Below are 14,992 nucleotides of genomic sequence, written 5' to 3' on the forward strand. Positions count from 1 at the left end.
ACGGCCAGTTTGAAGAGGTAAGCAACTATGGTAATACAACTATGAGAGGCAGCTGTTCCACAATCTGAAAGCAACACAGGAAAAAAGACTTTCACATGTGCCTATTAAGGAGGCTACTGTAGATGAAATATATTTTCAAGCAAGCCAAGTTATGTGGCATAGGCCTATGCAGGTCCACTCAGAAATAGGTCTCACTAAGCTCACAGGATTTATGGCCTGGTAAATGCATAAATTACATGTTCCTGAATTTACATATTCTAATAGGCCTTAAATGGTTTGGGACCTTGATATCTGGCCGAGTGCCTCCTTCCAGTTAGGTCTGCCCACCCTATAAGATAATCCCAGGCAGGGTGGTTGAGAGTTCTGACCCCGAGAGAGGCCCAGAAAACTACTACTAGAAATCGAGCTTTCTTGGTGGTAGCTCCACAACTATTGAACTCTCTTCCGCCTGAAGTCCGCCTGGCCCCTTCACTGGGCACATTTAGAAAGTTGTTTAAAACCTGGCTATTTAACTAGGCCTTCCTTGAACAAACAACTGTATGATACAACAGTGTTTGCTAAAATATCATCCATCACACCACCATGATTCTTGTCTTTTATATTTTATGCTTTTAATTGTAATTTATTGTATTGTACTTGTTTCACTGCACTTTATATTTGATTTATATATGTATTATTTTGTTATTATGTTGTTTGTTTATCTGTTGTAAACCATCCAGAGTGGCTTAGCAAGAAGAAGGAAATCGGGGATCAAAGTGATCCCGCTTTGATCACTTTTCACCTCCTCTTGCTAAGCCCCATGGGGCATAGAGAAAGAAGGAAAAGCAGGGATCAAAGTGATCCCGCAGTTGCTGGGGGATCCCTTTGATCCCTTCCCTGTTCTTCTGATGCCATATTTAGGCTGAGGAGCTTGACACTGAGGGAGGCCCGGAAGGAAAAAACAAGAAACTGGGCCTTCTCAGCGGTAGCTCCTTGCCTCTGGAACAATCTTCCTCTGGAGATTCATGCAGCCCCTATGCTGGGTATCTTTAAAAACCAATTAAAAACATGGATGTTCATGCAAGCCTTCCCTCCAGTCAATATTTGATTGTTTTTCTTTCTTTATTTATTTTTATTTATTTATTTTTTATTCTTTATTTCTTTCTTGTAGAATTTGTCATTTAATGTAATAATTTTTGTGTTATATTTACAGTATTTGTTGTTTTTATGTATGTATTTGGAAGCTGCCTAGAGTGGTCGCAAAACCAGATAGGCGGGATATTAAATAAATAAATAAATAAATAAATAAATAAATAAATAAATAAATAAATAAATAAATAAATAAATAAATAAATAAATAAATAAATAAATAAATAAATAAATAAATAAATAAATAAATAAATAAATAAATGACTGACTGACTGACTGAATGAATGAATGAATGAATGAATAAATGAATAAATGAATAAATGAATAAATAAAGAGAAAGGGGAACCAAGCCGCCCAAAGGGAAAACCCCTCTCTGCTTATGCCCCAGAGGAACAGCTGATCCGCGGGGGCATAAGCAGATAGGGCACGAAGGGACGAAGAGAAAAGGGTCTCTGGACCCCAAGAATACAAAGCAACAAATATTTGATGAATCAGGGATATTTAACGAACATCCCAATTCGTTTTTAAATTCATCCCCATGTCTATTCCCAAAATATATCACTTACTTTGAAAACCCTATTAAGCTCACTACACATCCTGGTTTGATAGTTCAAAACATAGAGTTTATGAAGTAGAAACTCTGGGGCACAATCTTCCACTATGGTGATACAAAAATAGCTCCATTTTTCTTCATCCATCCATCCATCCATCCATCCATCCATCCATCCATCCATCCATCCATCCATCCAGCCAGCCAGCCAGCCAGCCAGCCAGCCAGCCAGCCAGCCAGCCAGCCAGCCAGCCAGCCACTCTACCCAAAAGTCTCTGGGTGGCTTACAACAATTAAAATACAATAAAAAGATAAAACAATTAAAATACAATTAAAATATATACTCTAAATATTGCCATCAGGACCCAAAGTCGATATTATTTCAATTAAAAGCCTTCTGGAACAGGAAGGTTTTGACCTGGCGCCAAAATGTCATCAGCGTTGGCGCCAGACAAATCTCAATTGGAATGGTATTCCATAGCCTGGGGGCAGCTGCCGAAAAGGCCCTTTGCCTACAAGCCATCCCTCTTACCTCCTTGACGGAGGGCTCCTTTAAAAGGGCCCCCTGGCTAGATCTTAACTGCTGGATAGGTGCATATGGAAGGAGGTGGTCCTTCAGGTATCCAGGGCCCAAGCCGTTTACACCCTAGATTCCTGGTTCTCGGGGGGGGGAAAAAAGGTGGCAACCTTAATTCTCTACCAACTGGTGTTTAGAGCCAGGCTTTTAAGAGCCACAGAAGCAGGCTAGTCAGGACACTAGATTTTCACAACAATAAGAATTCACTCTTGATCAGTCTCTTTGTCCTCCTGTGTGATGTACCATCTCTTATCAATGTTACCTGACACAAATTACCCATCTGTGATCTTTCAACATGCTAGTAAGAACTTCAGACACTCAGCATATTGTAATTTCTCATTCCCCCTGCCCACCAAATTGCCATAAATGATATGAACAATCTCAGGATGAATATGAGCAAGAAAATAGCTTTCTCTGTAAGAAGTGGGCTTTTTGTTTCTGTCATGGTGGGATTCAAGTTCTTTGACAGAGTGATTGATAAACTCAGAGAGCTAAGAATCTTTTTGAAAAACCTCCTAAGTGATGCAGGGCTATTTCAGATATAAGAGAATATCCATTATAAGCTGGTGTATTGCTGTAGTGGTATACCACTTACTAAATTAAAAATTAAAAAAGAAAATGATAGTTGTGACAAAAGTTGGGGAAAATGGCAGGGGAAGGGGTTTTAATAATTGAAATGTGGAAAAATTGGAACCCTCTGAAGTGCTATCTGGATCCTTCTCATGGGAGAAGAAACATGTCCTGGGTGAATGGAAGGCTTGCTCAAATGTGAGATAAAATAGATCACGCTGAAGGTAAGAGCCTTTTAAACACAACCTTAATTGTTCCAAATTCCTCAGTCTACTCATGCCTTTAGTTAGGCTTTTGGAGCAGTTGGGACAGTAGACAGATTGTGGAGAAGGCAGATTAAACAAAGGAGCTGGGAGTTTGAGAAGGAGAGAGGCGACAGAGAGAGTGAAGCAATGTTGAATCAATGTAAGGCATTAGTGGAAACTGTTATTTTAATAAAATTCTGATAAATTAATTCAATCGGAGTGGTGTGGAGCACAATACACCTGAGGGCAGGCTATGTGGAAAGTGTTATAACGAAGTGGCAAATACTGTACAATTACATGGGGCAATCAAAGGTTGGAGGGACAGAAAGAGTGGAACTAGGAACAAAGGAAAGACTATTAAAGAAAATACTTTATTCCTTTGGTGATTTATAGAGCCCTAAACAATCAAATGAAAAGACAAAGGAAGTTTTGACATCAGGATATGAGAGGTAGGACATTCATCTTGGTGATATTCAGCTACTGCTTGCATAATGTTAAATTACGCTAGCATAGCTACTGATTAGGATTTCAGCCACGGTTATAGAGGACAGCTCTTTAATCAGATATTAGACCAGATGGAGTCTTCTCTTTGAATACTAGTTCAGTCCAAATGCAGTTTAAAGATAAAGAGCAGCAACAACAGAGCAACAGAGGTCTTAAAAGTCCCAATCTAAACATAGTAACTGGAAAACCAGAGTGAAGCAGCACTCAGATAATTTGCTCATTTCGTTATCATGAGATATGCTGTATATTTTTCAGAATTACAATAATTATTTCTGAATGTGTTTCCATACAAATGCGATGCCAACTTCCATCCTCTTTTACTGTTTTTTTCCCCTTCAGTAAAGCACTTCCCCTTTGCTGGTGATCTGTAAAACCACCTTAGTGTCATTAAATCACCACCACCACCATCTCTCCCTTTCTTTAAAATGCCACTTTGAAATATCAAACATCATGTAAAGTTAAAAATGCTTTCTGTTTTAAAGATGATTCTGTGTAGTGTCTTTGCTATCAGCAGTGATTGCCTATTTTACATAAATCAATCTATGAAAAGAATCTGAAAAACTCTGGTGAATAATCTGTTTTGTTGTTTATTTCCTGTGACTACACAACAGTCACTACGAGTCGTGACTCCAGAAAAAGTAGTTTTGGGGAAGCAAAGGGCCAGCAAAGATCACCAGTAGAGGATTATGCCATGCTAGAAAGCACAGGAAGAAAACAAGATGGTAGAAAACACTTTTTTGAGGGTGGGGCAAATACACTACCATGTTTTCTTATAGCTATTCATGATATGAATAGAATTTAAGAAGGACATTAACTGTGTTCACATCAAACCTATTTTCCAGCGTACAATAATTGGAAAGTTAAAAAATACACCATACACTTTTACGATATAAGATATTTCCCTATAGAAAAATTGATCCCATACTGCCAAATATCTACATTTGTTTTTGTTCAATCACTTAGAAAGTTGCATGCCTTTATCAAGCTTCCTTTAAAAACAATAACAAAACATTCCTCTTAAATGTTTATTGGATGTTTATTGGAAGCCCAGTCATTGTCCATGCCAAATAAGCAAGTTCAGAAGAGAATTAGATGCAGCCAAGTTTGAAAGTGTGAGTTTTCAAATAATGAAGACAAATACATCTTGCTTCTATGATCGTAGTGTTTGGCTCAGTGTAAGGAGATGAAATGGCAATTCACTAAATAATTGATTAAACACACCCTCAGTGTTCAAGCCAAATTTGAAAGACACAATAATAATAATGACAATGAACAGGTGCACAAAACCCAGCCCCACTTCAAAAAATTCTAACATGACTGTTGTTTTCATAACAATATTTTCCTTGATGTTACAGTGCAATGTTTATCTGCAAAATTAAATAAAAACAATTTTGTTGGCTCCTAAGCAGCTAAGCAAATGTGGAACAAGCATTGAATTTTTCATTAAAGTAGGAACCTGCATGACACTATTATGCCACTATTTTGACTAGTATGGACAGTAGCAATATGAGCATTTACATCTAATATCACTGCTTCAACACACAAAGGGAACAAGGCCCTAAAAAAGAGCAACATTTAATAAAGAAGTGTTAAATAAAGAAAAGAAAATCCTGCATGATGCTTGCTTACCTCTCGCAGCGTAAGCCAACGTACCCAGGGGGACATTCATCACATATTAATCCACGACTCTGGTCCAAATGACAAGTTGGGCTAAAACTTTGTTGATGTAGGGCAAGAAGAGGGACACAAAGAAAAGAAAGAAAGAAATTCATTAGAATCATAACTGCTGTACTTCAGAAGAGCATGCTGCTTTCAAAACAGTGCATGGGTAAAGTTTGTCTGGTCACACACATGCCTGGAGGGGGGTGCTTTGGTTTGGCTCCAGACAGAAAAGTTTGGAATGACTCTGCTATTTCTGCCGACACTGGATATCGCTCAAATGGGTGGCAGCTTCCAATTGACATGTTATTATGGGACTTTAGTCTATCAATGAGTCGCCGCACCATTTAAAAAGCAGGAATGTACAGCTGTCTGTCTACGTCTCTTGAGGGCCTGGTTACACACAAAGTATCCCAGACACTATTCTCTAGTTAAATCACATTGTGACTGAAAGGCAGTTGATGGGAAAGCTTAGTAAACCTGGTCAATTGGATGGTAAAGTAATATAACTTCTGCATTAAAGAGGAAAGGTTAAAAAAACACAATAATGTTATTTCCAGGATCTACCAATGCCTCATGTAAAAATACATGTTGATTATTAAATAGGGAGGACTTATGCCCTAAGAATCATAAGGTTGTATCTGACCATTGCCCTTCTGCTGACAAGAAGGCATCCATCAGTGGAACACGAAGGGGATTGACTTTAGATGATTCATCTTCCCTCCCTCACATAACTTTCTATATTCCTTCAAATGGTCCCTAACTCTCTGGAGCAAATGTTGTGGGCAATTGTAAGAGGAAAGGTGAATCAAATAAAATATATCTCCCCACCTCCATTCCACTGTCAGATGTCTTCTTAATGGAACATTACCTATAATTACATATTGTCAGGAATAATATTTGCGGCCATTTTTTTTTTTTACATTTCCTCCTCCCGCCTGCCCTTTTCACTATAAAGTAGTGTTCTCTGTGGCTTACAATCATAATAAAAACAGCAGATAGGAAACAGATTCTGTTATAAAACTGTTAAAATCAGCTTAGCCTGAAAGCAACTAGTAAAACATAATATCAAGTAATCTCAAACAGTAAGCCAGTTTGGAATGATGAATCTTCACATCCTTTCTAAAAACGGAAAAAGTGGAAGCTGACCACAGTTCTGAGGGGAATGTGTTCTACACTCTGAGAGCAACATAAGATAAATTCTCTTCCTGCATGCCTGTCCGGTGGGCCCCTCCTGAGGATCTTAACATCCAGGTAAGTTCAAAATGAGATGCACTGTCCTTTATCTAGCCAGGTCCCAAGCCTTTAAGGGCCTTAAAACCAAATCTGAATTGTCTGTGGGGTGCAATTGGAAAATAGTGCAGATGTTTAAGCATGATCATATAGTATGATCTTGGTATTGTGTATCAGTTAGCAATCTTGCTGTCACACACTTCACCCAGTGGAGCACCCAGTTCTTCTTCTAAGGTAACCTCGTGCAGAGTACAGTACATTGCAGTAATCTATTTCCCATCTGAGCTAGAGAGTGGTAGTTTGGGGGAAGAAAAGGGCCAGTATGAAGTATAAACTCATGAAAGGAGCTTTATGAACTCAAGTCCTGTTGAGTTCAATGGAGCTTGCCTCCAGCAAGTCGGCACAGGAATGCAGTGTTAATGAATGAAATTGTCACTTCAAGGGCAACTGATCATCCCTCCTCCATTCCACCTACCCATGAGTTTTAATGTGGTTTATTATGTCAGAGAAAGGGATTTATTTCATCCTTCCCTTAAAAAAAAACAAAAAACAAATATGGGAGCATGCTTACAATCCTCTCTGATAGCATTTTGCCCTAGCTGTGTACCTCTGGCGTCTAGCATTTTCTTTTCTCTATTTTTTCCCCTTCTGGTATCTGATTGACATACTGTAATGAGGTAATCTGCTGGTACACTGAAAGATACAAGGAGTTTGAAACAACAGGATATCTGTCACTCTAGCATTTTAAAAGGATCAGCCTTCAATTATTCTTCCTTTTATTTCACTTAGAGATTTGTTTACACTACAGAGACATTCAATTTGCCAAACAACCCAGCAGTAGACCTGCAGCCTTAGGACAAAGCTTGGTTTAACGTGGGTGCAACAGTGGAATAAATTTAAAGGAGTAATGACAACTTTCTTCTGCTAGTGATAAACCTCTACAAGAGACATTTTAGATTCTTAATGTATCCAATGAGTTGGTGACTAATAAATACAAATGAACAGCACAAACATCACATTTCTTACTTCCTATTTCTGCAGCCTGCATTCTGTAAGGGATGCTCACTTTTAGCTGAATTGCTTTATACTACATCCACTGACTACCAGCATAATCCTATGTGTGTATCCTCAGAAATAAAAGTCATTAAGTTCAGTGGGCACTCATTCTTACATATGTGGGTTCAGGATTGCAACTCTACTCTATGCAATGGCCCAGATGGCTCAGGCCAAATATCCATCTAACCCACAATCCTGTTTCCTTCAGCAGCCATCCACTTAACTCTGGAAAGCCTATAAGGATTGGAATACTATGAGTCAGTCAATCAAGTATGTATTGCTCAGGCCAATGGCCTTTGCAAAACTTACAAACATGCAGACAAGCTTAGAAGCATAGTGAATATATTACAGTACATGCAAAATTTAAAATAGAAATGTATGTAGAATACAATTATCATTTTGTTCAGAGGCCACAGTATTGTGTGACAGGTATAGTGTGAAACAATTGGATGATATGAAGACTTGTAACGGCTAGATTTGCTGAACTGTGGTGTACAAGATGCTGGTTCTAGGGCTCTCACAGAGCCACAACATTCACTAGGTACATCGGCCAGTAATTGTCCCTAACCCCAACCTTACTGCACAGTTGCTATTTTGGAGTCTCTTTTTAAAAAGAATCAAAGAACTATGCAGGTTTATGGAACCATGAAAAGCTATTGAATTATTCTGGACCTGCAAAACAATAAGAAACTATGAAATGATAAAGAGTTATGGCGCTTTATTGTGGTGGCACTGCGGATTAAACCGCAGAAGCCTCTGGCTGCAAGGTCAGAAGACCAGCAGTCATAAGATCAAATCCACACTATGGAGTGAGCTCCCGTCACTTGTCCCAGCTCCTGCCAAGCTAGCAGTTCACATACATGTAAATGTGAGTAGATAAATAGGTACCACCATGGTGGGAAGGTAATGACTAGTCGCGCTGGCCACATGACCACGGAAACTGTCTTCAGACAAAGGCTGGCTCTATGGCTTGGAAACAGGGATGAGCACCATACCCTAGAGTCGGACACGACTGGAGTAAATGTCAAGAGGAAGAGTCACCTTTACTTTATGGCCATTTACAGCAAAACAGTACGAACATGATGAATCTGTGGGGAAGTTGCTCCATTCCAGGAGCAAGCAGGAGCAATTTGCTTGGCCCATAGTTGTTGCAGAATCACACAAAGACCTCTAGAATTAGTCTGTTTTTGCACATTTCTTTAGTGCACATCATAAAACTATGCTCTTTGCTCCCCTTCTGAATGCTGTCAAGTAATAAAAGACTGGACAAAAGTCTAGAGTTCCTATAAGCTGAAATCCTGCTTTACAAAGAATTGTGATGGATTTCTTTGGCTTATAAGATTATTGTGGCCATTCTACTGTGCGTAAAAACACACAGTAAGAAGAGAGAGATGGTGAGGGTCACTGTAAGAGCACTGTGCTCCTTTTCTGGAATGAGTGAAGACTTTGGAAATTACACAACACTTGAAATACTTTCCAATAAAAAACACAAAAAATGAATATTTATCTTTGAATTGCTTGGCTATAAAATAAAAGAGTAGAGATAATCAATGATATTTAAATATTTTGTTCTCATGTGTATGTAGCCTTATGAGTGCCATCGTGGATAGAGTGACTACCTAAGACTCAGGAGACTTGGGTTCAAATTCCGACTTGGCCTTGGAAACTCATGGGGGTGGCACTGGTAAAGCAACTTCTTAAACGTGGAGATACAGGGAGAGCTTTCTTGGAGGAAGCATCTCAATTATGGAATGTTCTGTCCTTAGAGGCTTGACTGATGCTGACACTAACTTCATTTTGGCACCAGGTTAAACATGTTATTCACCAAAGCTTTCAAGGGTTAAGGATCATGGCTTTAATAGGTTGTGGAGGCTTTTTTTTAACAGTTGTTGGTTTCAATGCATGTAGTTTTAAAAGTTTATAAAGTATTGAGTTGTTTCATATTTTTATTGTTCTGTTTTCCCCTGAGCTCTGAAGACATAGGGCAGAATCCTAACCACACACTGCACATACCTTGGAAACCCTCCTAGTGTTGTCATAAGTTGGGTGAAGTTTGCTGGCACATAACACACATATAGCTTTATGTCTTATATTTTCCTTTATTGTCTTCAAATAATCAATGTCTTATTATATTGATACCTAAAAGTATGTCCTTCATATGCTAACATATATTCAAGGTCCAAATACAGATCCCACCCCTGAATTTATTTTAACTATATCTGAATTCCTACTAAATAAATTGGTCTTACTGTTATATTCCTGATAATCTTTGATTCCAAACCAAAGACTTTTTGTGAATACCTTTTCAGTTAAAGATGATTTATGGTGGCTGGTACACTTCTCACTTGGCACTGAAGATAAACTATAGGCTATTGTTAACATTTATAATTCCTTAATTTAAATAAGTAAGTTTGAACGATGCACCTCAGTTGAAAAAGAGAGACTAAAGGTATGTTCAGAAGTGTGGTCCAGTTAATAATTAATATAGAATCAGTTTTGACTGGAAGCACACGTACCCATACAACACACACAAAAGGCTAAGGTTGGTTCCAGAAGCAAGAGTTTTCATATTTTGTATTTCTGTCGTTGGCCCAGTGCTCTTCAACATTTTCATAAATGACCTGGATGAGGGGATTGAAGGAGCACTCATCAAATTTGCTGATGACACAAAGCTGGGATGAATTGCTAATACTTTGGAAGATAGACTCAACATTCAGAAGGATCTATACAGACTTGAATGTTGGGCCCTGTCCAATGAGATGCGGTTCAGTGGTGGGAAAAGTAAGGTCCTGCACTTAGGCAGGAGAAACCAAATGCACAGGCACAGGATACAGGTGGTACCTGGCTCGACAGTAGTACCTGTGAGAAGGATTTAGGTATCCTGGTGGACCACTGTCTAAGGATGAGTCAGCAGTATGCTGCAGCAGCTAAAAAAGTCAACACAGTCTTAGGCAAGCATCAACAGGAGGATAGCATCAAGATCACGGGTAGTGATAGTAATCTATACTGCACCGGTGAGGCCGCACTTGGAGTGTTGTGTCCAGTTCTGGTCACCACGATACAAAAAAAATGCTGAGGCCCTGAAAGAGGTGCAGAGAAGAGCAACAAAGATGAGGACTGGAGGCTAAATCCTATGAAGAATGACTAAAAGAACTAGGTATGTTTAGCTTAACGAAGAGGAGACTGAGGGGAGACATGATAGAAGTCTTCCAATATCTGAAGGGTTGCCCCAGGGAAGAGGGCATCAATTTATTCTCCATTGCATCTGAGGGTAGGACAAGAACCAATGGGTGAAAACTCATCCAAGGGAGATCCAACCTGGAAATAAGGACAAATTTTCTGATGGTGAGAACCATTAAGCAGTGGAACCGTTTGCCTCCTGATGTTGTGGATGCCCCATCACTGGAGCTTTTCAAGAAAAGATTGGACAGCTATCTGTCTGGGATGGTATGATGTCTCCTGCCTAGGGCAGGGGGTTGGACTAGAAGGCATCCAAGGTCCCTTCCAATCCTACAATGATTCTATGATCTTTGCTTGAGAAAAAAGTATAGTTACTAGAATTGAATTGCTAGGTGTTACATATCTCTTTGCTCCATTCTGATGGTTTTAGCTGGTTGTTAGTGGCCTTATCTCAAGTTGCCGAAAAAGGCATTTTTACTCTCTGAGAGCTCCTAATTAGATCTTCTTTCTGAAGAATTTTTGAATACATTTATCTTCTTAAAAGAAAAACTGTGTTACTTCTAAATTCACCTTTGCTGTTAAATTTTAAAGTAGGTCTTAAGAATTTTTTCTTCTTCTTGATCTCCCTAAACTTCTAGAAATTTTTATGAACATTTTATTTTGAACTTCTTCAAGAGAAGAAAGTGTTAGGAAAGTGCAATGGGTCCAAAATGTGGCAGCCAGACTGCTGACTTGGGCTGGTTACAGGAATCACATAACCCCCCTGTTACAACAGCTCAGCTGGTTGCAAGTCCATTTCTGGGCACAATTCTAAGTACTGAATGACCTACAGTATAAAGCCTTAAATGGCTTGGGTCCAAGCTATCTCAATGATTGTATCTCCCTTTATGAGCCTGCTCAGGTGTTAAGATAATTAGGAGACGCCTTTCTCTTGGCCCAACCACCTTCACAGGTTTATTTAGTGGGGACATGGGAGAGGGCTTTCTCTGTCTCCACTTCCATACTTCCCCATCTTTGCTGTCCTTCCACAGGCAGGCAAATATCTTTCTCTTCAGACCAGTTCTCAGTGACTAGCTGTTTGCATCCATTTTTTTAATGGATTGTTATACCTTATTGCTTTGAATATATTTGTAGTATTGTTTTTGTTTACCATTTCTCAGAGTGGTATTTAGTTGATCTTTTTTAGTATTTGTATATTTACTATTTTTAGTTTTAAATGTTTTTTCAGACCGACCGACCGACCGACCGACCGACCGACCGACCGACCGACCGACAGATAGATAGATAGATAGATAGATAGATAGATAGATAGATAGATAGATAGATAGATAGACAGACAGATAGATAGATAGATAGATAGATAGATAGATAGATAGATAGATAGATAGATAGATAGATAGATAGATAGATAGATAGATAGATAGATAGATAGATAGATAGATAGATAGATAGATAGATAGATAGATAGATAGATAGATAGATAGATCTGTAGGCATCCTTCAGTCTCGAGAGACTATGGTATCGTGCTCTGTATGGAGGTCTTGGAACAGTGTCTTCTGTGGCTGAGAAGGCCAATTCGAGAGTGACAATCCCTTCCACACTGGAGACAAATCCAATCTGTCCCCTGTCCAGCTCCCTGGTTTTGCTTGTTTTGGGACTGCCTCTTTGCCTCGGTCTGCTGTACAAGTGTCTCTTCAAATTGGGAAAGGCCATGATGCACCGCCTGCCTCCAGGCTGAACGCTCAGACGTCAAGGTTTCCCATCTGTTGAGGTCACAGATGTCCTTGTAACACAGCTGTGGTCTCCCTCGGGGGCGGCTTCCCTGCACTAATTCTCCATACAGGAGATCTTTTGGAATCTGACCATCAGCCATTCTCACAACGTGCCCAAGCCAACGTAGACAGCGCTGTTTCAATATTGTATACATGCTGAAAATTCCAGCTCCTTCTAGGACTACTCTGTTTGGAACTTTGTCCTGCCAGGTGATACCACAAATGCATTGGAGACAACGCATATGGAAGGTGTTCAGCTTCCTCTCCTGCCATGCACAAAGGGTCCAGGACTCACTGCAGTACAGGAGTATGCTCAGGACACAGGCTCTATAGACCTGGATTTTGGTGTATGCCGTCAACTTCTTATTAAGCCATACTCTCTTTGTGAGTCTAGAGAACATGGTAGCTGCTTTCCCAATGCGTTTATCCAGCTCGACATCTAGGGAGAGAGTGTCAGAGATTGTTGAGCCAAGGTACGCAAATTCATGAACAACCTCCAGTTCTTGCATAGAGATAGTAATAGAGGGAGGTGAGTCCACGCCCTGGCACATGACTTGTGTTTTCTTCAGGCTGATAGTTAGTCCAAAGTCTTGGCAGGCCTTGCTAAAAAGATTTATGAGTTGTTGGGGGTCTTCAGCAGAGTGGGCAACAATGGCTACATCATCAGCAAAGAGAAAGTCCCGCATGCATTTCAGTTGGACTTTGGTCTTCGCTCTCAATCTAGTGAGATTAAAGAGCTTTCCATCTGATCTAGTCCGGAGATAGACACCTTCTGTTGCAGTTCCAAAGGCCTGCTTCAGCATGACAGCAAAGAAGATCCCAAACAGGGTCGGCGCAAGGACACAGCCTTGTTTTACTCCGCTTCGGATGTCAAAGGGATCTGATGTTGAGCCATCAAAAACTACAGTGCCCTTCGTTTCCTCATGAAAGGACCTGATGATATTAAGGAGTTGAGGTGGACATCCAATCTTGGGAAGTATTTTAAAAAGTCCATCCCTGCTAACCAAGTCAAAGGCCTTTGCGAGATCTATGAAGGCCACAAAGAGTGGCTGTTGTTGTTCCCTGCATTTCTCCTGCAACTGTCTGAGGGAAAATATCATGTCGGTGGTGGATCTATTAGCTCGAAAACCACACTGTGATTCTGGATACACTCTGTCTGCAAGCACCTGAAGTCTCTTCAGCACAACACGGGCCAGCAGCTTCCCTACAATGCTGAGAAGAGAGATACCACGGTAGTTATTGCAGTCGCCCCTGTCGCCTTTGTTCTTATACAATGTGACGATGTTTGCGTCCTTCATGTCCTGTGGTACTCCACCTTCTCTCCAGCAAAGACAAAAGAGTTCATACAGCTCAGTGGTGATGATCTCTTTACAGCACTTCAGAATTTCAACGGGGATGTTGTCCTTTCCAGGTGCCTTGCCAGAGGCAAGGGAATCCAAGGCCGCTTTTATTTCTGCTAAAGTTGGTTCACTGTCCAGCTCTTCCAAGAGAGGCAGGCACTCAATGTTATTTAGTGCCTCTTCCGTTACTACATTCTCTTTAGAATATAGCCCAGAGTAGGTAGGTAGGTAGGTAGGTAGGTAGGTAGGTAGGTAGGTAGGTAGGTAGGTAGGTAGGTAGGTAGGTAGGTAGGTAGGTAGGTAGGTAGGTGGGTGGGTGGGTGGGTGGGTGGGTAGACAGACAGACAGACAGACAGACAGACAGACAGACAGACAGATAGATAGATAGATAGATAGATAGATAGATAGATAGATAGATAGATAGATAGATAGATAGATAGATAGATAGATAGATAGATAGATAGATAGATAGATAGATAGATAATTTGGAAAACATAGGGTAGCCAGAATGGAGCGGGTGCCATGCCGAGATGGGATTTAAGGTTTACTACCAATGGTTTGATATTACACTTGCCATATATTGTGTTTCAATTAGTTAATGCACTTACTGTAGCTTGTATACTTCATGTTGTTATTTTATTGTTACCTTTTATGACAGACACTTTGGAAATGCTTCATTTGCTCTGCTTTAAAATCAAGTGGGCAATCTCAGAGGGGCCAAAGACCAGTTTTCACTTTGGCTGGCAGCTCAATAGCTGCACTCACACGGGGTATGTCCAAAGCGGGAAGCGTTGATTGGTTTTAACATTTTTAAGAGTTTAATTTCTTTTTTTTTTAATTAGATAGAGTAAGTTTTAAGAGACAAAGTGTTTATTTTAATAGATAGCTCTACAACATTAATAATACTGTTTCATTCAAATAAATAATACAGAGATGTTCTTCTGGTGTTGGTGTTACACACAGTCCAGTTGCTGCCTATTAATCAGTGACCTCCCGAATGTCCTATCATTAACAGCCCTGCTTGGGTCTTGTAAGCTCTGGTTATTTTCCCAGCTGTTTTTCTTGCTTTGCAGTGGCAATTTACTGCCTATTTTAATTAAACATCATTTCCTCATTTTCTGTTTGTTTACAGTTGTACTTCTGTAGCTTAACTGCATGAGGAAGTCTTCAATCTGTGT

At 39.9% G+C, this 14,992-nt stretch overlaps 1 protein-coding gene across 1 annotated transcript in view; it reads right to left on the minus strand.

The window, feature by feature from the left end:
• LAMA2 (laminin subunit alpha 2) overlaps positions 1 to 14,992 on the minus strand; it is a 535,204-nt gene that overhangs the window by 196,917 nt on the left and 323,295 nt on the right. The window contains exon 19 of the mRNA XM_072996866.2: positions 5,204 to 5,290. Within this exon, the coding sequence (XP_072852967.2) occupies positions 5,204 to 5,290 (87 nt within the window). The remainder of the gene's footprint in view (positions 1 to 5,203; positions 5,291 to 14,992) is intronic.

This window comes from Pogona vitticeps, chromosome 1 (genome assembly GCF_051106095.1).
Source record: "Pogona vitticeps strain Pit_001003342236 chromosome 1, PviZW2.1, whole genome shotgun sequence".
NCBI classification, from domain to species: domain Eukaryota; kingdom Metazoa; phylum Chordata; class Lepidosauria; order Squamata; family Agamidae; genus Pogona; species Pogona vitticeps.